At 41.5% G+C, this 23,557-nt stretch overlaps 1 protein-coding gene across 1 annotated transcript in view; it reads right to left on the bottom strand.

Annotated features, from left to right (window-relative positions):
• GLG1 (golgi glycoprotein 1) overlaps positions 1-23,557 on the bottom strand; it is a 159,867-nt gene that overhangs the window by 8,873 nt on the left and 127,437 nt on the right. Inside the window, exons 9-23 of the mRNA XM_035024785.1 lie at positions 19,902-20,023; positions 18,313-18,414; positions 16,409-16,562; positions 15,502-15,639; positions 13,186-13,272; positions 11,637-11,699; positions 10,795-10,908; positions 9,658-9,746; positions 8,192-8,309; positions 6,696-6,788; positions 4,734-4,871; positions 3,192-3,315; positions 2,352-2,494; positions 1,846-1,947; positions 666-773 (exon numbers count right to left, since the gene is read on the bottom strand). Of these exons, the coding sequence (XP_034880676.1) occupies positions 666-773; positions 1,846-1,947; positions 2,352-2,494; positions 3,192-3,315; positions 4,734-4,871; positions 6,696-6,788; positions 8,192-8,309; positions 9,658-9,746; positions 10,795-10,908; positions 11,637-11,699; positions 13,186-13,272; positions 15,502-15,639; positions 16,409-16,562; positions 18,313-18,414; positions 19,902-20,023 (1,695 nt within the window). The remainder of the gene's footprint in view (positions 1-665; positions 774-1,845; positions 1,948-2,351; positions 2,495-3,191; positions 3,316-4,733; positions 4,872-6,695; positions 6,789-8,191; positions 8,310-9,657; positions 9,747-10,794; positions 10,909-11,636; positions 11,700-13,185; positions 13,273-15,501; positions 15,640-16,408; positions 16,563-18,312; positions 18,415-19,901; positions 20,024-23,557) is intronic.

Raw genomic sequence — 23,557 nt, 5'->3', positions numbered from 1 at the left:
AAAAACAAGAAAACAAAACCCGAAACTCAAATATTGTTCAAAAAGTCCTCTTCAAAGTTAAATGGGATTTGATGACAAAGCAGTCCAAGGAAAATATCTGGATTTAGCTTTCCGCCAACTCCCTCCTCAGACCGTGTGCAATCGGAAGCATTTCAGCAGATGAAAAGATCTGTGTACAGTAGTCACCGTGACTCAACAATGACATCATTGAAACACTTTTCAAAAAAAGAAAAAGTTTTTTAAAAAAGATCAGATAGATCATCTCAGTTGCAGTTTTACAAGATAATGTATGCTTAGCAGTCACATTTTGTTAACTTTGTTTTTATGTGCTATTTCTGAAATGACTTTTATGGATGCAGTATAGGTACTGATATGTTGGACTTGACATCTTGCTCTCGGCAGCATACTCACAGTGCCCCTCAACAACGGCCTGGTTGTGGGGATGAGACATACTCACAAATAATTAGTACATGTGAAAGAATACTTAAGGTATAGGTGATTAATTGTTAAGAACCCAATTAAGGTTTTCTAAGAGGGAACAGTGTGTAGAATTCTGGGGAGGAAGGTTTAGATGTTACCCCTGAGACGTCAGAGGACAGCATTGGAAGGAAAAAGAAAAAGGAGTGAAAGCAGGCAGGAAAAGGGCCACTGATGGTGGTGGTTACCTTCTTACAAGTGTCCGTCTTGATTTTGAGCAGGTTAACTTTGAGGCATTCCTCCACTTGACCCGTCTGCTCTTGGGCTGCTGCTTCTTCGGCACACAGATTAGAGATCTGTTCAAGAGACACATGAAACACAAGGCCATCTCTACTCTCACCAGAAACCTTGTCTCTGCAGCCTGTAGATTTGGTGGTCCTCCCACACGGAGCCACAGGTCCTCTCAAACAGTTTCCCGATGGACTTCACTCCCCTGCCTCCTGTACAAGCTGCGAGGCCCCATCCTCCTTCACGAGGACTGGCACACAGAGTCGAAAACCAATCAGTGTACCCATCTTTATGCTGTCAACCCTGAGATTTGAGTCAGACTGTCCCAGGATTGGTCACAAAGAAGGCTATCCTTGATGATACAGGAGGAAGGTGATATAACCAAGTGAAATACTAAAAGCAAATGCTTTATAAGGTTCAGGGTCAACTCAGATTCACAACTTGGCAGCACATGTGCGTATGTGGTATGCGTGCACACACACACACACACACAAAGGGGTTCTAAAACACAGTCCACACCAAAGATTAAAAACTTAGTTTTCTTTGGACAGCTGTATGAGTAAGCTTCTTTTAAAAATCTTTAGCTATGATCCCCTAAAATTGACATATGTTGTTGAACAAAGTTCTCCACATGGCCTTTTCTAGCTAGGAAGTCAAATAATTTCCAAGGACAGGCATTTCTTTAGTGCTATTAGAGGAGCACTTTATCTTTCTGGCAAGTCTCAGGGTATTCTAGGTTGACCATCAGAATAAGGAGAAGGGAAGAACAAACTATATGGAGACATATATAATAAAAGAATACTCTAGTACACGCAAACAATGAACTGTGGGACACTACATCAAAAACTAATGATGTATGGTGATTAACATAATAAAAAAAATACCAAAAATAAAAAATAAAATAAAAAGAATACTCTAGTACACAGAGAAACACGGAACCAACACTGTATAGTGATAGGACCAGTGCCAAGTCTAATTCAGTGTCACAGGGAACCAGAAACTCAAACAATGGAGAATCCAGAAGATGGGCCTTCAACTATCCTGGATTCAAGGCTGAAGGGCAAGAGAAAACAGGACTCTTCTCCAATAAGATTTCTCTGACCAGCTCTGTTCATAACCAGTTTCGTACCCAAATCCTACCTCATCTGAGCAGTGCAGCTGGAGCTGAGGATCTAGTCGGTAATCCAGAGCAGACTCCTGGATAATAATCCGTATCTGGTCTTCACAGTCTGAAGAAAGCCGCTACATGTGACAAAGGGAGACCTTCATCAGCCTATCAGACAATTTCAGCTTTATTTATTTATTTAAAGATTTTATATTTATTTGACAGAAAGAGACACAGCGAGAGAGGGAACACAAGCAGGGGGAGTGGTAGAGGGAGAAGCAGGCTTCCCGCAGAGCAGGGAGCTCGATGCGGGGCTCTATCCCAGGACCCTGGGATCATGACCTGAGCCGAAGGCAGATGCTTAAAGACTGAGCCACCCAGGCGCCCCACAACTGCAGCTTTTTATTTGGCCCAATTTGGGAAGGTATGAAAAAGGTCTTGGGAAAGTAGGAGCAAGCTAGGAACTTCCCAAGAAAAAATGACCAGGAGTCGAGGGGCCTCTACAACCACACCTCTGTGAAGAGTCCAAGCCAGTTTATACCTGATCAGCATATCTCAGCTTGAGACAAGAAATGACTTGACCTTCCAGCTCTGAATCATCCTTGGCCTTAGTCAGGATACCATGGCAGAATTTAGGAATGTCAGCTTTACAGGCTTTCCTTAACACAGGGTTTAGGCGGTAATCTGGAGTGGAAAGTTATAAGAACATGATAAAATATTCCACCTGATTCACAAACATTAGAGATCTACCTTTCAAAAGGGGGCATATTATGTCACTGACCACAAACAAACCACTGATTTGTTTATTCGCTAAATGCTTACCGAGCTCTCACTATGCTATTTTTAACCAGCCCAGCAACAGAATTTAATGAAAGAGTAGAGGTGGAGATGGAGCCCCAGGAATTCTACTTTGCAGCAGCTCCACGGGCTCTGCTGGTACCTGCATTCTTAGTAGTTGTCATGAAGACCAAGCAGCCATCACCAATGTTCCCCATAACAGAGGTTTTGGAAAACACTGAGATTACCTGACTCAGCTTACCAACTATGTTACAAGGTCTTGCAACTCAGAGCCAAAATTTCTCTCTTCTAAAAGACATTACCCATATATTCTCCTACCACATGCAGGAAGTTTTGTTAAATCTCTAGAGTTTTCAAAGAACTCCAGCCCTGACTCCTGTCTCCTCTTTCCTACGACTTCCATTCTGTTCTCCCAGATACTCTTTGAAGAAAGAATAAGTCGTTTTGCTTATTGCATCCAGACCATTCCCTTAAAACCCACAGACAACAAAACACCTGTAGTTTAATAAGGCAGGTATATGCCAACTCAGTTCCACTGAAGCCCCCACTCAAAGGGACGGGGAAAGCCAGGCCATGATGTTACCTGTGTTCTGGGTGATCTGGCGCTTGGTTATCATCTGTTTGCATTTGGGATCCATCAATTCACTGTTTTTATTTTGTTTCAAGCACTGCAACATGGTTTTGGAATCTGCTTCTGGACAGAACCTCTGCAAGAAATAAAGTTTTACAAAAGTAGTTATCCAAATACGGCAATTAACACCATCCATACCATTCTTTCATCTATTGGAGTGCTAACGACAAAATCGGCTTGAAGATATCACTCGGTGCAAGAGAAACAGCTAAGTCTGAATACACACCCAGCCTCAACTTCCCCTTTCTTCATCTATTCTCTACTATATCGCTCATAGTTCTACTACTCTCACTGTTTCCTATTTTGCATAGGACTGACTCTGTACCCACATAGCTATATTACATTATATGACATCTCCTGAGCTTAAATATTGTTTAAGGATGAATGTAATGCCATACCAGGTGGCCAGGTAGCCCTCAAGCCGTATCTACCCAATCGGAACAGGGAACTTAAAAATTACCCACCAATCAATGTGAACAAGAATGTGGGGAAAGGACCAGTCTAGTTCATCTTTTAACTACGGGGGCTATAATCCTACCAAATCTGTGAGCTAGCCCCTGTACACTTGTTAGTGTCCTTCAAGTCAGAGAGATCCATTTTGGACTAATAATAAATTCCATCTCTATGTGCTAATCAACAGTCTATCTGCTAATCACAGTCTACTGATACCTTAATATAGGTTGGTGACGTGGGTTGCTGACTGGCTTTTATAAAAGTCATCAAAATCTTACAAAACTACCTCAAATCAGAGTCTGACATTTCCACTTTTACATAGGACTCAAATCTACCAGGCCCAGCTAAAGACACTTCTAACTTTCACAATTCTCTTTGGTATCTGATAGAGTGAAAAATACCATTTTATTTTAAAGTAGTATTTTATTTAAGTAAATTATAATAAAGCATTTTGTTTTATTTTATTTTAAATAAGGCATCAGAACTTTAAGTTTAATCTCTTCACATACGTGGAAAGATTCAGGAACTGGCATCTAGGTTCTCAAGTCAGCCCTGCTGTAGAGAACGCTCACTGGAAAAGTGTATGAAACAAAAGAACTTGTAGAACAGAAAAGTCTTTCGATTGCGGAAGGACGATGATCAGGACACTTGGTGGTGGCTTTTTCAGTATACCTACCACTACCCGCTCTCAAAGACTAATCATGTATTTCCTGGGTATCTATTCACTTGTGCCTTAGGTCGAGGTGAGCTCAGTTAGCTTAGCTCAGTGGTTCTTAAACTTGAGCCTGCATCAGAATCACCTGGAAGCCTTGTTAAAACGGACAACTCTGCTCCCAGAGTTTCTGATTCAGTAGATATGCGGTGGGCCCAAGCACTGATCAGTTCCCAGGTGATGCTGAGGGACCACACTATGAGAACCACTGTCTCATTTGTATAAAAGAGGTTGAATGAAAAGATTATACAAATTTACTCCGACATTTAAAGAAGCTTATGTTGTTATTTTACTTATCCTGTGCTTACCCCTGGTTTTGGATCCCTTACCTTTATCATCTGCTTGCAAACTCTCATGAGTGTATAGTCTAGTTCTGGGTCCATCATCTCTGTCTCCTGTAGCTTAAAAACTTTCTGGTGGCAACGGGTACTTAGCTGCTTCTTGTTTTCTTTCAGACATTCAATAATCTAGGGCACAAGAATTATGGTCGTGTTAAGGGGTGTATCCTGGCTTGATAATCCAAGAGTTCTGACTACAGCCTTCAGTTCTTAGTGCATCCCCCATCTTTTGTTCCATTCCGAATTCCTAGGCAATAGGAATCAGAATTTGCTCACCAAGGAGAATTAATCAATTTACAGCTTCAGGGCTAAGAGTGAACCAAACTGTATAAAAATAATGGATGAGTTGAGCAGACTGCACTGGAGTCTAAAAGGAAGGAAACCCACTCAGATTCCTGGTTTCTTCTGCCTTCCAGCTCTTCCTTGTCCAGATTCCTTCTGGAGCCCACATTAGGCTCTCTGCCTTTCTCTGGAGCAAAAGCCCTGACTAGACAGTAGGCACGAGCTAGGAGGATCAGTTTAACTCACCATTTACCACATGAGAATAGAGCATTAGATGCCAGACATGAAAGAGACCCAGTCCTTACCCCTGATAAATACAGTCTCACAGGGCAAACTTTTATAAACAAATAACTACCAAAAAAAAAAAAAAAAAAAAAAAAAGAGGAGTGGGTTAACATAAAAGCATAAAGTGCCACACGATGGATTTTAAGATAGTGAATTAAGTGTATCCTGAAACCTGCCATTCCCTACACCAACCTTTTAGATATTATAAACAAATGATAAAGAAGGGAAACAGACGGGAAGCTGTAGTAACTAGGGCTGTACATAAGGTCAGGAGACTTCTAGGAAATCTTTAAGGCACGACCAAAAATCACCAAATAACTGAGAGGGAAAAGTAATAGATCAATTTAAAAAATGCATTTAATATCCTTAGAATAATACAGAAAGAAATGGTAAATCAGAATCAAGAACAGATGGTTGTGAAAAGAACCAATTATGGATCTTGGAAACAAAAAATAAAACCCAACAGGTGGTCTCTCTAAAGAGCAGAACGGACAGAACTAAAGAATACATACATGTTTTCTCTGCAAAGTGGAACTGAGGAATTACCTCAATGCAGTACAAACAACAAAGAAATGGAAAGTATGAAAGAAAAAGAGACATGGAGGACAGATTCAGATGTTCCAGAAGGAAGGAAAGGGCAGTGTTTGAAAAAACAGTAACTGAGGGCGCCTGGGTGGCTCAGTTGGTTAAGCGACTGCCTTCGGCTCAGGTCATGATCCTGGAGTCCCTGGATCGAGTCCCACATCGGGCTCCCTGCTCGGTGGGGAGTCTGCTTCTCCCTCTTACCCTCCCCCCTCTCATGTGCTTGCTCTCTCTCATTCTCTCTCTCTCAAATAAATAAATAAAATCTTAAAAAAACAAAAAACAAAAAACAATAACTGAGGCTAAAGCCCTATGGCAATGCCCTGAACTACACAGAAAAGGTAGCTGAATCACTGGAAGAACATTGAAAGAAAAAAATCACTCGTTTGCACTTCATTCCTGACAATTCTGGGTAGGGCCCTGTTCTGTGCATTAAGGAAACAAAGTTTCCCAGGTGACTCTTATGTTAACAGAGTAAGAACTAGTTAAGAACTTCTGTGTAATGGGCACAGAGTAAGGGACTAATCAATTTTGGAGGTGCACGGTGTTAGGAAAGCTATGGAGAGGAGGAAGCATTTGAAGGATCGGGAAGAGCTTCTCCGGAAGACATGGTGGGAAAGGACAAGGTAACCTGAAAGAGGGAAGACAATGCAGGTAAGGAACTTCCTTTGGGAGAAGGCTGATATAGCTTAGGAGGGGGTGATTAGGCTGGAGAGAATGTGAGGAGGCTCATCCCACCAGCAAAGAATTAATTATTAAAATGTTACCTTCCCATTTTCACAATTAGAAAATAAAAATAGTCACCTGAGCATTGCCATACTGCACAGTGGAACAGTAGTTCTTGATGTCAGTCTTGCAAGCTTCATACAGATCTGGTTCCAGACGGATGTCCTCGGTCTGCACGGGAGGGAGCCAGCATGGAAAAAGGAGCTTATTCTGAACTGGGATGTCAAATGTTCTACATACTCATGTGCTGACCGGATCTTGTCTAGTGACCACAACTCTTACCCAGCAAAGCAGTAGCAGTGTGGCCACCACAGCACAAGGAAAGCTTGGATTTAGTTTCAGTCCTGCCACTGACTGACTAGATGGCCTTGGACTTTCTTTGCACAACAAAATGCTGTCACCTGCCTGGCCCCTTCACAGGACTGCTGTGAAATGAAATTAGATCATATGATGTGGAAACCACTTCAGAAAGTCAAAACCATCATATAAATGTAGGGTTCTACTTTTATTATTTTATCGAAAGGGCAAGGTTCAAAGCTAGGGACCCAAAGTCTCAACTGTAACTGGACATCAAGGCCAGCTCCACTTAAACATAATTAGCATTGAATCACTCCCGCCCTATGGGAAAATCTGGTAATGCACCTTTTGCGATATTATTGGTGGTCGGTAGTCATTACTAGATTTTGCTTAGACTGAGGTGAAGTATGATTCACAATACAGAACATATTAAACATACTTTTAGCCATTTTCTTAACATGGTTTAACCTCAAAAGTAAAGTAAGAAGTTTCCTTTTACAGTGCACACTGCAGCTGACTTGCCAACAGCTGTCTCACCTCAGGATCTGTAAGCTCATCAGTGCACGGCACTCCCCTGGAGACTGCTGTTGGTCAGGGAGTGGGCACAGATCTCAAACTGAAAGATGAAAATTGAGGGAGAGGTGCTTGGGTGGCTCAGTCAGTTAAGCGTCTGACTTGGGATCAAGCCCCATGTCAGGCTCCCTGCTCAGCGCCTCGGCCGGGCTCATGCTCTCACTCAAAAAACAAAAACAAAAACAAAGAAACCAAACACACACACACACACACACACACACACACACTCTCTCTCTCTCTCTCTCTTTCTCTCTCTCTCTCTCTCTGAGGGAAGGATCTTGCTACAGGCTGTCGGGAAGGGAGGAGGTTTCTCCTGTTCTACTTTGCTGCTGGAGACGGAATGTTGGAGCAGGTGGCTCAGCTACTGCAGGCAGCCAACATGAGGGAAACCAGCCTTGCAATGAAGCTGGTGCCACAAACAGCAGAAACAATAGGGAAAGACCCTTGATCCTTGAGGGCATTACTGATGCAACGACTGTATCACATTCTTACAGCTGAACTTCCAGTGACACATGGTCAAAATATTTTATCGGTTAGGAAAAGTGAAGCAAGAAGCTGTCCATGGCAAATTTTAGCACAAGGCTCCAAGTTTTAACAATCACAGTAGTGGCTAAACTCTTCCAATTTGCCCTCACCCTTCACCCAACTTTCTAGAGCCTGCCCCTGTGTTTCTGGGCCCCAGAGGCCATGCTACGAGGCGTTACCATCTCTAGCTCCTCCACCCGCAGCTGCTTGCGGCACTTCAGGGACACCCTGTGCTCCTTGGCCTCCTGGAGAGTGTCATTGCGCACGGTCGTGCTCAGGCAGATCACCACGTCCACCCTGCCAAGGAAAGGAGAAGGCTGAGACTGGCTGGAGCCACACGAGGGCAGAGAGCCCAGAGCGAGGCTGGGGCAGGGGCTGGATCACCACCCCAGAGTGCATGACCCCCTTTACCATGCTTCTGAATGCCCTTTCTAGAAGTCCCACTGTGTTTACAGAGTGCTGAAAGCAGTAATCTGACTGTGTATATTACAAACGTCTGAAGGCAGACTACATTCCTGACTGGCAGGGAGGCCAGAGAGGGGACATGTATGCAAGGACAGTTCAATGCTTGTTTTGTTACAAATATGTGACCAGGGGGGAATGCTGCTCTTAACTCTGGACTGTGTTTTTGATGAAAGGTAAAATTCATTTCTGAAAGGTACAGAAACCTAAGCAAAATGGGAACTTGGTTTATACGAGGGAAATGTGTTCTAGAAATGTGCCTTTGCAGGGGCGCCTGGGTGGCTCAGTAGTTAAGCGTCTGCCTTCGGCTCAGGTCATGGTCCCAGGGTCCTGGGATCGAGCCCCACCATCGGGCCCCCTGCTCAGCAGGAAGCCTGCTTCTCCCTCTCCCACTCCCTCTGCTTGGTTCCCTCTCTCGCTGTGTCTCTCTCTGTCAAATAAATAAATAAATAAAATCAATTTTATTTATTTATTTGACAGAGAGAGGGAGAGCACAAGCAGGGGGAGCGGCAGGCAGAGGGAGAGGGAGAAGCAGGCTCCCTGCTCAGCAGGGAGCCCGATGCGGGGCTCGATCCCAGGACACTGGGGTCACGACCTGAGCCAAAGGCAGATGCTTAACCAACTGAGCCACTCAGACGCCCCTAAATAAATAAAATCTTTAAAAAAAAAAGAAAAAAGAAAAAAGAAATGTACCTTTGCAAAAGAGTGAGATCGAAGAATTGGGGCAGCCATGCTGTGAAAGCTCATCACTTTCCTCATTGAGACCTAATTCTTAAATGAATCAAGTTTTTGTTTGTTCACTAGACCTCTTAACTCAGTACAAGCCCCTGCTGCTCTCCGGAAGAACTGACATCATGGAATGATGTCGGGAGGAAGTGAGTTAACCTCTCATTCACACTGCAACTTGCTCCTCTAAGTGTGCAATCTGAATCTGCTTCCTCAGTCAGACAGCCTGGACCTGGGAACATTAAAATCGGCCCTTTAGCTTCCAGGCCTCTCCATGTCAGAACCACCTGTGACCCCTGTGGCTCCAGGCAACTATAAAGATGATCTGGCCACACAATCCAAGTACTTGGCCACACCACCACGGGAGTGTGCCGGCCTCCAAGGCTAATCCTACCAGAACACAGGATATTTGTCCAGACTTTAGGGAAGCAGAACGAATCAAGTAAAAGCTACATACTTCTTTTTTATGTTGGGGCAAAGTTTCAACACATCCTCCTTGCAGGCCATTTTAAACTTGTAAGAGAAACGAAAATCCTTCATCTGCACCTGAGAAAGACAATGAGAAAGAAAATCAGCAGCTCTCTAGCAAGTTCCACATCAGCAGTGCGCACAGAGACTGCAGAAGCCCACCTTCTAGGCCCTGTGCAACTCACCTTCCGTCTCAGGCTTCAGGACCTGCCCACCTCCCCAATCCTCCCTCTGCTATGGCCCCTCTGGCTTCCCTACCATTCCAATCACGCTGCTCCCTCTGCCAAAAGGGCTCTTCTCCCAGATCTCCCATGGTTTGCTCCGTCACCTCCTAGGCACTTCTATTCAAAGACCTCCTTCTGAAGCCCCCTTTCTCCTTCACCCTCCAGCCCGTAGGTGACTTTATTTTTCTTCATAGGCCCACCTGAGACTGTATTTATGTGTAAACGTGTTTTTGTGTCTTTCTCTTACTAGAACATAGAATTGACAAGGGCAGGGTTTGTCTGCCCAAGGAGCCCACTGTCTCCAGTGCCCTCAGAGGCCCTCAATATCATTTGGTAAAGGCAAAAGATAGGCCAAAGGCCCCAAGAAGAGGTCAATTTTACACAGATGACAGATTTCATCCTCCTGGGAAGGAAGTGCTTGCTTTACCAGAATCACTTCCTTTAGATCTGTGCCAACTTTGAAGAGTACAGTTTAACCTTATTTGGATGTCAGACCTGGTATGGTAGTATGATTTAAAAGAGAATACGGCTTAGGGTCTAGTGTACTGATAGACATTTGGACTGCTGCACTGAACAGAGACACAAAACAGCAGATCCCACTGATACTAGCTGTGTAAGCAAAAGCTAACATACTTTACAAAAGCAAGCAATGTGACTCATCTCTATTCCCACTGAGCTGCCCATTCCCTAAGGGTACAGACTCCATCTTACTTAGCACTACAGTCCCAGAGCCTACCATTGTTCTTGGCCATAGTGGATAAAGACCACGTTTTTTGAGAACTGGAGAAGGGCATATTTGGAACAAATGATTTCTCACAGAACAGGTGCTCTGATGCTCTGGAAGAGAAAGGAATTCAGAACCACCCAAGCAGCCGAGATAGGGTTTGCCTGGCGTTACTGACCAGCTGGAAGTGGGTGACTCCAATGGCACACTTCTCATTCATATCCTTCTGGTGTTTGTTCTGAATGAGACATTCCATCAGGTCCCCAGAGTCGATCTGGTTATCTGCCACATCCTGGGGAAGGCAGTGCACACTTACACTTCATTTCTAATAATTAATGAACAAATCCTGCACCCCAGTTCATAAAAAAATGAAAACTAGACTGATTCTAGAGACTTCCCCAACATGATACATCATAAATTATATCAAAATCAGTCTGAGAAATTATAAGGGATAAACATTCAGTGGACTAAAAGTTGCAGAGCAAGTTGCCCCACACAAAGCTCCAACAAGAACATATACTGTGCAGGGCTTTCACTCCTTTCCCCCCATGACGCCAGCAGCTGGCTTTCAGGATCACACCCAACACTGCCTCCTGATGGTCAGACCCTTATTATGGTTCCTGCATGGTTTCACCCCCACAATTTAGCTACTTCAATAACTGAATCAAGTAATACAGTAACAGAATTCATTCAGTTGACAAGGAGAAGCTATTATCACTGCTAACAAACCCTGGCTAAGGTACTGGAAGCAGCTCAGCCGTGCTCAGAAGGGCCTGCCCCACCCCTATGAAGGGCATCTCTACAACTGCTGCTAAGTACATACCAGGGCATCCACCAAGCATAATCAGGTAAGGTTTCCCAGGATGGTGGCACCCCCTTTTAATCTGTTTACATTTTCAACTTTAACTTGTCAATCTATCGCTTAGGAGTCATGTATGCTGCAGAGGTTAAGTGCAATATACTTGAGGGTCAAAGTCCTAGTGAATTTGGTTCTGTTCCTCATCCCCAGACATTACTTACATGGCAAAAGTTCTGAATTATGGGCTCACAGGCTCTCATCAGCAAGGCTTCTATTTGAATGTCCTGTAGAAGATTAAACATATTAATAATTCTGCTTCAGAAAGAGCTAGTTGTGGCAAGAGTGGCAGTTTGTGTTTCTGAATCAGTAGCAACTGATGGGCAAATAATTCTAGATGTAGTCTTTAGGTTAGATAGCCCCGGCACAGACAGAATTGCTCCTCCATTACATTCTGAAAGGCAAGTTGATCTAGAGGCAGATACCCCTTGAGCCTGAGCAAAAAAGAGAAGGCAGAATTAAGAACAGTGCAGAGAAAAAACATTTAACAGTAATACTAGAGTTCAGCCTTTGGAGTTTTTCCAAATGGCTAAGCAGTTCAAAATGAAAATACGGGTAAATGACATCTGTCTTTAGTTTATAAGCTCATAAAACAGATGACAAACCACTGCCTCTGGGGAATATACACAAATGTCTTTAAGCAGACAGTAACCTCTGTGCAGCACTAGCTGCTGAAATAACATCTTCCTTTAAAAAGTGACACACCCCAGAATGTCCTCATAAGCTCACAAGGACAATGAGAATGGGAGAAGGCAGATGACAGAAGATGAAAGCAGCAATAAACTTTTGAAAAATAGAAAGAAAGAAAAAAAAAGACTAGTTGGGAAATGTAATTTTACATAATGCCAATTTTGACAATTCAAACGGTTCCTAAAAGGCTTAAGATAAAAAAAAAAAGAGCAATCCCCCATTTCCCTAATTTCTGCCCCCAAAGGACAATTTTAACATTTTTAGCTGCTCCCTCCCCAGTAATGCTCTCTGTATTTCTAAATAATATGTCTATGCTTATGAGACTTTCTAATTTCTTTCTTTCTTTTTTTTTTTTTTTTAAAGATTTTATTTATTTGCGAGAGAGACAATGAGAGACAGAGAGCATGAGAGGGAGGAGGGTGAGAGGGAGAAGCAGACTCCCCGCCGAGCAGGGAGCCCGATGCGGGACTCGATCCCGGGACTCCAGGATCATGACCTGAGCCGAAGGCAGTCACTTAACCAACTGAGCCACCCAGGCGCCCCTCTAATTTCTTTTTTAATATTTCTGTGGGTTTCTGGATGAAACAGGGATAAACACACGTATTCGGTCTTCCACGTTTAAGTGGAAGTCCCAGGCTTTTATTTTATTATTGATGACACAAACATTACCAGATAACCTAATTGAAAGAGCTAAGATAAGAGAACAGGAACAGGAATGCTTGGACTAGTCTTGCATGTGATTAAGAGATCTGAAGCACAGCTGCTATCTTTTCTTAAAGGGGAGGAAAAAGATTGGTCTCATCACTGTGATAATTCTAATTTATGAAGAAAACCAAAGGGCTAAGTATATAGAATATTTCTCTGGAGAGATAAGGAAAGGGGTTCAGGAAGCAACAAAATATACTTCTTTGTAAAGTCAACAGAGGGAATGGGCACTCTTGGGGGCCAAGAAAGGGCAGGACTGAGAAAAGAGGATGGGCCGCTGACAGGATGCCCATGGTCTATGAGCCGCAAGCTGCTTACCTCGGATTCTAACTCGGTGAGGTTGCCGACTATATCTCTGCACTCTACAGCCAGGTCGTCAAGGTGGTCCTGGAGGCACTCAAGCTCCTGCAAATAAGAAAGCAATCCCTTGGCATTTTTCAATTATATAAATGAACAAGGGAAGCCAAGAGAACAGTGTCTACCTCCTTTTCAATGGTCCTCCTTTTCTTCTTAAAACTATTTCACTGAACAGAACACTAAAGCTTTATTTGAGTCCCCAAACCGGGACTGTTGAGAAGATAAGTACTTGATGTAACAGGGTGGTTAAGAGGGTCAAGGGGGTACAATAGCCACACAAATCCTCCAGAAGGCCAAATCGGTAAGTCCAACAAGAATCAATGCTCAGATGTCCTCAGCATCTAAAAATTTTATCAGGCCTTTATTCTATGCCATCAACAACCTGTCATACCATTTTTTTAAATCTGTTTTGATATATTTGCTCCCATTTTAAATCTGCATGTCGATAATAATCAGTGAACAACAAATTCACAGTAGAAAGACATGGAATATTTTAAGACTCTTCATGAGCAAAGTAGGTCCAGACCCAAGGTCCAAAACCCAGCATAGAGCTGAGAGCTCCTGCAAGTCAAACCTGGGATTCTAACCCTGGCCCACACAGAAGGATTCTGAGGGAAACTGCAAAGCAAGTGAACACAGTAGGGTTTGGACATCTAAAAGCTATCTTGTCTGGGCTTTGGAACCTGACCTGGAGTGACCCTGTAGCAGCAATCCATTACTATTCCTTTTAGAAACTTAGAGGCTTTAAGTAGAACAGAAGCTCACTTTCCCAAAGCATATCAACAGCTATTTCTCGGCAAAGGACTCTATTAAAGGATCAAGTTTAACTTAGTATTCTGCAAGAATCTCTGTTTTAGAATTAGAATTGGAACAGACAAGCAGGGTTGTAGGAGTTATACAATGGCCAGAAGGGGGGGGACCCCTGAAGGAAAATGCATAAAACCTTTGGAGTAAGAGAAATGGCTAAGGGAAAAATCCCATTCACAGAATCCTTTCCCAAGTGGAGCGTCACGGTGATGGGCTGCAATACAGTGCAGCCTTCTCAATGTGACTTTGAAGGGGTGTGAAAGGAAACCGTTTTCTGGGATTCCATATGACCATATCCTTTGTTTCATTAGACAAAGGCAGCAGAAAGCTCAACTGCAGGCATTTTCTCACAATAAACTTGACAGAACTGCAGCAGGCCCAGGAAACAGACTACTGAAAACGGTATTGGCAGGGCTAACAGATCTGAGTAGTAAGCCATGCTGCTTCTTAAAAATGCCCAAATCCTGCTCGTGGTGAGTTGTTGGTAGTTTAATCACAGAGGGTGTTTGTAGTAGTAAGAGCGGAACTTGGAAACGTGAGTTCACACCTTGTTCTAGTATTACTGGAGCTTTAAACAAGTAGTTTATTCCTCGCTGCTTGGTTTCCCTGCCTTAAGACAGAAGACAAGCTCCCTCCTAACTCAATTCGCTAGAATGCACTAATATAGCTTTTCTAAGTTTTAAACCAGGCACAAAGTCTTTAGGAACCATTCATAGAATGCATGTAAGTCTTGGGGGCTCCTTCTTCTCTACACTTTCCTGTATGGAGAGGTTCTAAGACAATGGATTGGATGTCTAGCTAGGATTAGACCTGATTATTAGGTAAGGAAGTCAAAACACTTCACTCCCATGGGCCTCAATTTTGTCAATTACTAAACGGAAAAAATAATTCCCATTCCTACATTTCTTGTAGGACTACTGTAGGGCATGCACACTATTCACGCACGCTAGTATTTATATATGTTTATGTTGAGACCCTGCCTTCTCTCAAAAGGACTTTAATGTACCTTATTAAGGTGAGAAAAGAAAAAAAAAGGCAATATAAAATAAATTTAAAACAAGTTAAAAAATAGGAAAAGAAAATATGGTAAACAAAGTGGGATGGAGCTAGCAGTAAGCTTGGTACACAAATGCCTACCATAAAATCTTATATACTTGCTACAGGCAGGCCATACCTTTGGATCCAGTTTTTTAAGAGGCAACACAAAGAGGGAAAATAATCATTTACAAAATATAGTAACCATAATATATGAACAAACCAAATGATTTGGAAAAGTATAATTATTCCTGACATAGAGACCAAATAGAAAATTTTCCTTAGGATTTCTTATGAAGAAGACATTGAATAATGTAACAAAAATAGAGATGCATTTTATGGTGTTTGTACTCTATGTAAAATGTTCATCATGAATATTATTATTATTACTACTACTACTACTATAAGGTGAACAGGTATAGCTATGTCAGCTACCTGTCCAGTCTCTGTTTTTTCACTGCACCACTTTCCCAAATCAATCAGGCACTTATCCTGGAGGGCGGGATCTAGCTTAACATCCATGGCACGTTGGTGTAGGATTCTTTGAACTTCAGCTCGGCACTCCCGAGACAGCTACATAAGAGAGAATAAGCAAATTACTTTAAAAGTACCAGAACCAAGACAAAAAGACACTACATAAAGGAAATCTGTTGTCAGGAAACTAATAATGTTAGTTATTTGTACAAACTTTATACCCCCAATCTCGTCCAAAGTGAGGATTAAATCTTCTAGGAGGCTTCTACAAACCCATACCTCTAGGAAGGAGATCCTACATTCAACATTTTCTAATATACTGAATGAAACAACATCCTTTTCTCAGAGTATGTGGATAAAAAGTGAACTGGATTTATATTTTTTGTTTAGCATAACTAATCTGCTACTACCCCATGAATGTAGAGTAGAATACCAGCTCCTGTTCAGGAGAGAACATGCACTTGGGTCAGGAACACTGAATTCAAATTTACCTAAACTCTGAACAAGCCCAAAAGCCATCTGTATCCTGGTTAAGAGTTTCTAATGGATCTTTAAAGCTAAATGAAGTTAGGGCAGCAATATTTAGTTGTCTATTTGTCATTTAGATTTTAGTAATTTAAAGAAAACCTGGCAATGTCCCCTAACATTCTGTTGAAATACTTTGTTGAAAACGTAAAATCAGATGGAAAGCTGGTGAAGCAACTCTATGGACACTCACTGAATGAAGTTCCCAGAAGTACAGCAACCCTTCCCCGCCAGATACACTGATAAAGTTTCCTATGATGGCAGAAATCAGAACAATACACAGCAAACTAATTCAAAAAGGAATGGTTGACAAGAAGAAATGAAGTCAATATTGAGTGCATACCCTCCTGCCCTGTTCCTCAGTGCGGTAGGCGTGTCTATACAAGCAAGAGAACACAGCTCCAGGAGGCATAAGTTCACTGGTTTCATTCCAACCATGGGTGTGGCAAAGACGAGATGCATCTCCCTGGCACTTGCGGTATAAGACAGGGTCCAGCCTATAAGGTTAAGAGTTAAAAGATATTCCTGAACTTTGTTCTTCAGGAACACACAGTGGTCAATCGGTAGAAGTCTGGTGACTTTGGTGTAGAAGCTTTAAGTTCCACTTCAGGGAGGCCATGGTAGCTACATAAGATGCACAACATTACAGCAGACTGAGCACTAACATGCCCTGGCTGAAATGAGACAATGAGGCCTGTAGCTATCACCAGGCAGCTCACAACTCTTCACTCAATACTGTTTCTCTAAGAGTGAATGAAATTCAATTCTGTTATACGAGATTCAGTAAGATTAGGAAATGGCAAGATAAACAGAATCTCCCACTTGACTTGCCTTCTAGTCAAACTGTTCTTCTTTGCCCATGCCAGGTAAGGCAGTCATGTTTTTAGTTTGCTTGAATATGCTTATTAACTTAAAAAAACTTGACATTTAACTTTGAACTCTGGAGACAATGGATTAAAGCAATGAGCCTGCTGCTTCTCCAGATCAGACCAATGGATGCTTAATTCTATCCACATCATAATGTCAACTTTGGGGGAGAGGTACTGAATGGAAGGAGAAAGGCTAACACTTAATGAGTAGCTTTTAAGCCTGTGAAGCATTTTTTGATCATGGGTGAAGGAGTTACAGAAGAGGAAATAAGATGATTTTGATTATAGCAATAAACTCAATAAACCCTGTTATTTTGGTTTAGATGGCCTGAGAAAGTACAGAGAAATTCCCACACAGTTTTCTTTAGTCCTTTCCAGAGCTAATTTGAGGGAACAGAAATAAAAATACATTGAATCTGGGGTGCCTGGGAGGCTCAGTCGGTTGAGTGCCCAACTCTTGGTTTAGGCTCAGGTCATGGTCTCAGGGTCATGAGATCGAGCCCCACAGTGGGCTCTGCACTCAGTGTGGAATCTGCCTGAGATTTTCTCCCTCTCCCTCTGCCGGTCCCCCTGCTCGTGTGCTCTCTCTCTCAAAATAAAAATAAATAAAATCTTAAAAAAAATACACTGAATCTTCTGAATCATCCCTTTCTAGTAAAGTATGTGAGTAATATATTCAATCACCAGAAAACTCCAGTGGTTAGGAAGCAGCTGAGCTTCCATGGAAGCAAGAGGAACAGCCAGCTTCCCAAGTGGCCGGGTACCAGCTGCTCTGCGGGTGGAAGGCAAACGAAAACATGGAAAGAGGAGGGCAGTGAAGCAAATAAGTTATAGTGATTCTGACTATAACACAGATCCTTCTCCTATTTCATCCCCACCCCTACCCCTGTTTTTGGCTAACAGTATGAGAAGAGAATTAGAGAATCAAGTTGTCATTTACTGATAAGAGCCTCTTAAGATAGAAAATTCAGTAACTTTGAATAGTTAAAGAAATAAAAACAAATTCCCATATCCAGTGCAAATCAGTAAAAATAAAAACGCACTATTATCTCTTAGAGACCTATCTGAAGATGTTTCTGCTGCCCCACAGGTGTCCAAGTTCTTTGAGGATGGATGTCTGTGGTATCAGAAACATGTGACTCTCACTTCCAAAGCTGTAGTGAATGGGGACACATGGGGCAGACCTGCAAGGGCTGCCTCAGCTTTTAGATACAATTCTGAAAGCAAGAAAGGTTCTTCAGGGGATTGGAGTGTGTCAGCCATCCCAGAACTTAAGAAAAACATGTTCTTACTGATTATTTCAAACCATAGAGGAGATCCTGACTAAACAGGAGAACAGGCTGAGGCTTACACTTGACTCTGGCTTCAAAATACTCACTTCCAATCTCGAGAGATGAAATACTGCAGTTCTAATAGACGGTGCTCACAATCTTCCACCATTTTCTCTGTGTATAAGTGTTCCATCAAGCATGAGAGGATCCTGGGCATAAAACAGGGATGAAATTCTAACAACGGGTTTGGAACTCTCACATCAGTAGTATTTCCTTGGTCTGTAGAAAAAGCCCTTGAGCTATTTTTGAGGGCAGTTGGGGATTTAATTCTCTGAGAATAATTCAAATTAACAGTCTGATAGTGACTATGCCTTCTCTCAACTTCAGGGCCACACGGCGCTTGGGACTTGGCTTGCCTAAGATCTGTGTGCAGTTGCTTTATTTTTAACTGTTTATTAGAAAAATTTTCCAACACATACAAAAGTACAGAATCCTAATAGCCACCTTCCCTTCCCATAGCTTTATCAACCTATGGCCAAGTTTGTTTTAATTCTACACCCCCCCCTTGTTGATATTTTGAAGCAAATCCCAGATACCATATCATTTTCTTCATAAATTCTTGAGCATGTTTCTCTACAAAGACATAATACCATAATCCACCAAAAGAAATTAATTTTAAAAATCCTTAATGTCATGTGATATCCTATTAGTTTTCAAATTTTTTTTGCAATTATCTTACGCCTTTTTATATGTTCGTTCAAACCAGGACCCAGAAAAGGTCCACACACTGCATTTGATTGATAGTATCTTCAAATGATTTTCAGCTGTAGCAGTTCTCCCCTTCCCTCCCTCACCCCTGACCCCTCATGCTTGATGCAGTTATTTTTATATTGGTAAATATTCTTAATTAGTCTTCACTGTGTTTGTCTATCTTCTCCAACTGCACAAAAAGCTTTAAAGAAGAATACCTTTTTTTAACCCCCTGCCACAGCATGAACAGCAGGAGTATATGCATAGCAGCATGATGACAAACATCAACTGCATTCATTTTATTGTTGGGTACTGCCGGCTGCAGGCTATAAAGATTTCTGCAGAATGGGAAACCTGTTCTTTACTTGCAACCTGGTTTTAAGAGCTGTTTGTGCATCATATGGAATAAAACTACTGCATGAGATTCAAATACTTTATTATAGCATTTTATAGCTTTCCTAAATCTTGGGTGCAACTTCAGAGTTCATTTTGTCCATGATTACATCCTCCAACCACAACATTTGTTTTTTCTTTCAACATAATTAATGAATTTTTAATAATGATCAAGTAGCCAATGTGGCTAATGAGTCAATACACAAATAGGATGAAAGTATAGAGACAAAGTATGTGTCACTTTATCCTGAGAGTTTCTCTCTCTTGTTTTTTATTTGACCATTAAATGGAATTAATCAGTGACCTAATGTACAGGCCCATACATGCTTAGTCACAGTCATCACAAAGCTGGGTCTAGGTATCTACATCATGGATGAGGCAGAGCCGAGGTCTCAATTCCAATATTAGTTTTAACAAAAGTTGCTATGTTCTGTTTATCACAATTTTAGTTAAGATGTTAAAACCATCCAAAAGTCATTTCAAGGAATGTTCCCAATGCTACACTGCCAAATAAAATACAATATGAATCAATACCCCAAATAAGATAACCTACATTGGGTCTCCCGATCTTATGTGTTTGCAGGCTGTCTGTATTACAGATTCACAAGCTTCATTCAGGGCTCTATCAATGCGGTAATCTGCACCAGGGTCAGTCTCCTGAATCAGTGTTTGCAGCTGGATTTTAAAAAAATTAAGAAAGGAGAAAGTCACTTATACATCAGGGAAGAGTAATGTCATCTCTTCAAATAATTACTCAGTCTGGTACATCACAGTGGACTTTTAACAAGGTACTACAATTGTCACTGGCCAAGCTCAAGAGCTCCTGCCAAATACTTTCCAAATGGTTTCTCTGTCTTGAGTGCACGTTCTTCTGTTTTAGCCATGGTGGGGGATTGCTTGCCTACCTGTCTGGACCATCCCTGGACATTTGCAAAGCAAAAGGTCTTTACAATATAAAGGCTGTCTTTTCCTTCATGTCTGCCTGATTGTTAATCAGATTGCTAAATCTGACACGGCCAAGTCAGAATTGAGTGGAGAAGGGTAAATAGAAGACATTTCCAGTTAGAAACCTATTTGGGGGGCACCTGGGTGGCTCAGTCGTTAAGCGTCTACCTTCGGCTCAGGTCATGATCCCGGGGTCCTGGGATCGAGCCCCCGCATCAGGCTCCCTGCTCAGCGGGAAGCCTGCTTCTCCCTCTCCCACTCCCCCTGCTTGTGTTCCCTCTCTCGCTGTGTCTCTGTCAGATAAATAAATAAAATATTAAAAAAAAAAAAAAGCAAGAAACCTATTTGGGTCATTAAGAATCTAGAATTTGAATTTTGATGCCAATACATTGGCATTAAAACAAGCATGCTCCAAGTTATTAAAAACAGAAGAGAGATTTCATTTAACTTGAAAGAAATATCAATTACAAAAACCAAGAATACAATACTTATAACTCCCATTTTTCCTCAATTATCTTTTATACAACCAAGAGGTAAACCACAGCTTGCTCGTTATATATATCCAGAAAAATACTTGTCATCATGCAGTTGAAAATGAGGGTATTTTCTTTAACATTTATTTCTGCTTGATCCATCCTGTGTCCATGGAACAAAGTCAAAGCATGAGAAGACGTGCCTCTTTTCTCCTGTCTTTGAGGAGAAAGCAGCTGGGGCACAGAAGAAAAAGCTCTAAATTAAGGATCAGAAGACCTGAGTTCTATTAATAGTTCTGGCTCTGCCAGATATTAGCTCTGAGAACATGGGCATGATTAACCTCTAGCTGCAGTTTCTTGAAATGAATAGGATTACAAGAAAGAGTAATATACAGGAGAAGGTTGTATAAATAGCAAAGCATTCTATGTATTAAAAGATCATTATTAGTACAGATGGATAGCAGATGTTTTGGGGTGGGAATCTTAAATATCAGAAAGCAAATTTGGAAACTATAATCTTTCTGGTTTGGGTTCCCTTTTTTCCAAGTTAAAGAACTGGAGCCCTCTTTTTGTGTCACAGATTTAGCCTCTGGAGGAGAGCCTTCTCTGATCCTCATACACGTGACCTACAATCCCACAGGGGCTCATATGAAAGCAATGACCCCATCACACATTGATCAGAGCACACACATCAAGAGGAAATGAAAAAAGAAAATCCCAATTCTGTCTATCCGAAAATCAACAATCAAGATGAGAGAAACAGAAAAGATTTCCAGTATTCTGGGATGGAAGTTATTTATACCAATTCTTGATGGCAATTTGGAGAAGCTACAAAATGCTGTGGTTAGTTGATAGATCACTACCAGTTTTAGTAATGACGCTTGCTGACAAAGACCAAAATATTTACACCTTCTTCTGAGGGAAGTTATAAGTATCATGGGAATCTGGAACTCTCTGCAAGAAGTGTATTTGTTAAATATCTACAAGTGACAGGCAAACTTTGAGAATTCACAATGAATGCACCAGACTGCAGCTCCTAAAAGGAGACAGTGAATGCCCTACAGACTCCTGTGGGCTAACAGCTCAAGGGATCATTGCCGCTCTGGAATCCAGGGACAGCAGTGTAGGAAATAAACACTAAGAACATGAATTGCCACATGATTGTATATTCATTCCAGCCCCTGACTGCTCAGGAAAAACCTGGGGAAATGCTTCTGACAAACAATCAGTCTAGAGAATACACTGCACAGTCATCTTTGGTCAGAGAGAGACTGGGCCCAGAGGCGCTCAGTCATAACTGAAAAGAATTTAATAAGTTCATGATTATGGTACAACTGTAAAAGTATGTACTCATTAAGATAAAAATTATCCACATGTTTCACAGTTTACTATTTGTTGAGAGATCACGGAGTCAAAGCATCACCAAGCAGAGAATGGGGAAAATCAGAGGCCAACCACAGACAGGCATGGAAGCTTACTCTATCAAGGAAGCGAACTTTGAAAAAGAAAGAAAGAAACCTACTCAAAATAAATTATTTCAAAACATTCTTCCACTTGATTGAGGATGGATAATGTAGTGGAAGAAGACTAAGGAAAATATTCTCCATTTGGATCATTTACTCCTTCAATATTTGTGAGCAAAGACTAAAAAAAATAAAGTGTTTATTTCCCAGTTGGCTAAACTTAATTAATGTGGGCAAAACCACGTACTTCATTATTTGAGATTAATCTCTAGGTTTAGAACCCACTTTTCTTCTAGGCAAAAGGATGAGATGGGTGGTCCTTATTTATCTTTCAAGTTGACTCACTAGTTCTTTTTAACAAGCTAAATTTTAAAAAGCCCTGGAGGTAGATGCCGTCAAATAGTTAAACCAATTTCTCCTCTTTTTTCTGTACACCTTGGTAAAAGTGTAGCCTCAGTAAAAAGACAGTTTTATTCATGACCACCTCCCTCTCCTTTACATGCTGCATTAAAGGATGAGATGCAAATATGGCTGTCTTGATTCATTCTTGGTCTGAGGCCCATACATATTATCACAGAGGTTTCCTAGGGTAATCACCAGCAAGGACTGCTCCTGAGGAACTACACTGTGCCAACTAAAGCCACAGCAGATTCCAGAAGCCTTCCTTCTAGCTGGGTTTGGGATTTTGGAGAAGAGCCTACTTATTTCTCCACTTCCTCCACCACAGGATGTAAAATTTACTGTCTACTCTGGGTCAGGGTGAGTAACAGGAGCTAAGATGAAATTTTACTCCATATCAAAATTCAATGGGAATTTTGTTTCAGACTGTAAAATTGTGATTTTCTGAAATACTCAATTTTTAACAAAAATGCCAACAAAATAAAAGACCAACTGAATTGTGGTTTTCTAAACTTTCTGAAAAAAGAACCTCAACTTCCTAATTTAGGATACAAAACCAAATGATATCTTTTGTGCATTCTAAGGGATGTATGGAGTACACTTTACAGGGTACCAATGTTGCATTTGGTACTGAGAATTGTTCAAGGACTCTTATTCAGTAAAAAGCAATAAATATGGACAATGGTAATGAAACAGATGCGCTGCATCTATAGTATTTTGTTAACTGTATATTATGTCCCTGATCTGTAGTTATTCAAACTGTTCATGAACCCTGGAGCAAGAATAACTTTATCTTTAAAAAAAAAGAAAAAAGAAAAAAAATAACTTTATCTTCCCAAGAAGTACACTAATTTTTTCCAAATATCTTTATAGAACTGACGGTAGAGTTTGGGGACAGAGAAAGAAAGGCCCTTCCATGCATAGTTGCC

Source organism: Mirounga leonina, unplaced genomic scaffold (genome assembly GCF_011800145.1).
Source record: "Mirounga leonina isolate KUSES-001 unplaced genomic scaffold, KU_Mleo_1.0 Mir_180, whole genome shotgun sequence".
Classification (NCBI taxonomy): domain Eukaryota; kingdom Metazoa; phylum Chordata; class Mammalia; order Carnivora; family Phocidae; genus Mirounga; species Mirounga leonina.
This window is presented reverse-complemented; position numbering and strand designations above follow the sequence as displayed.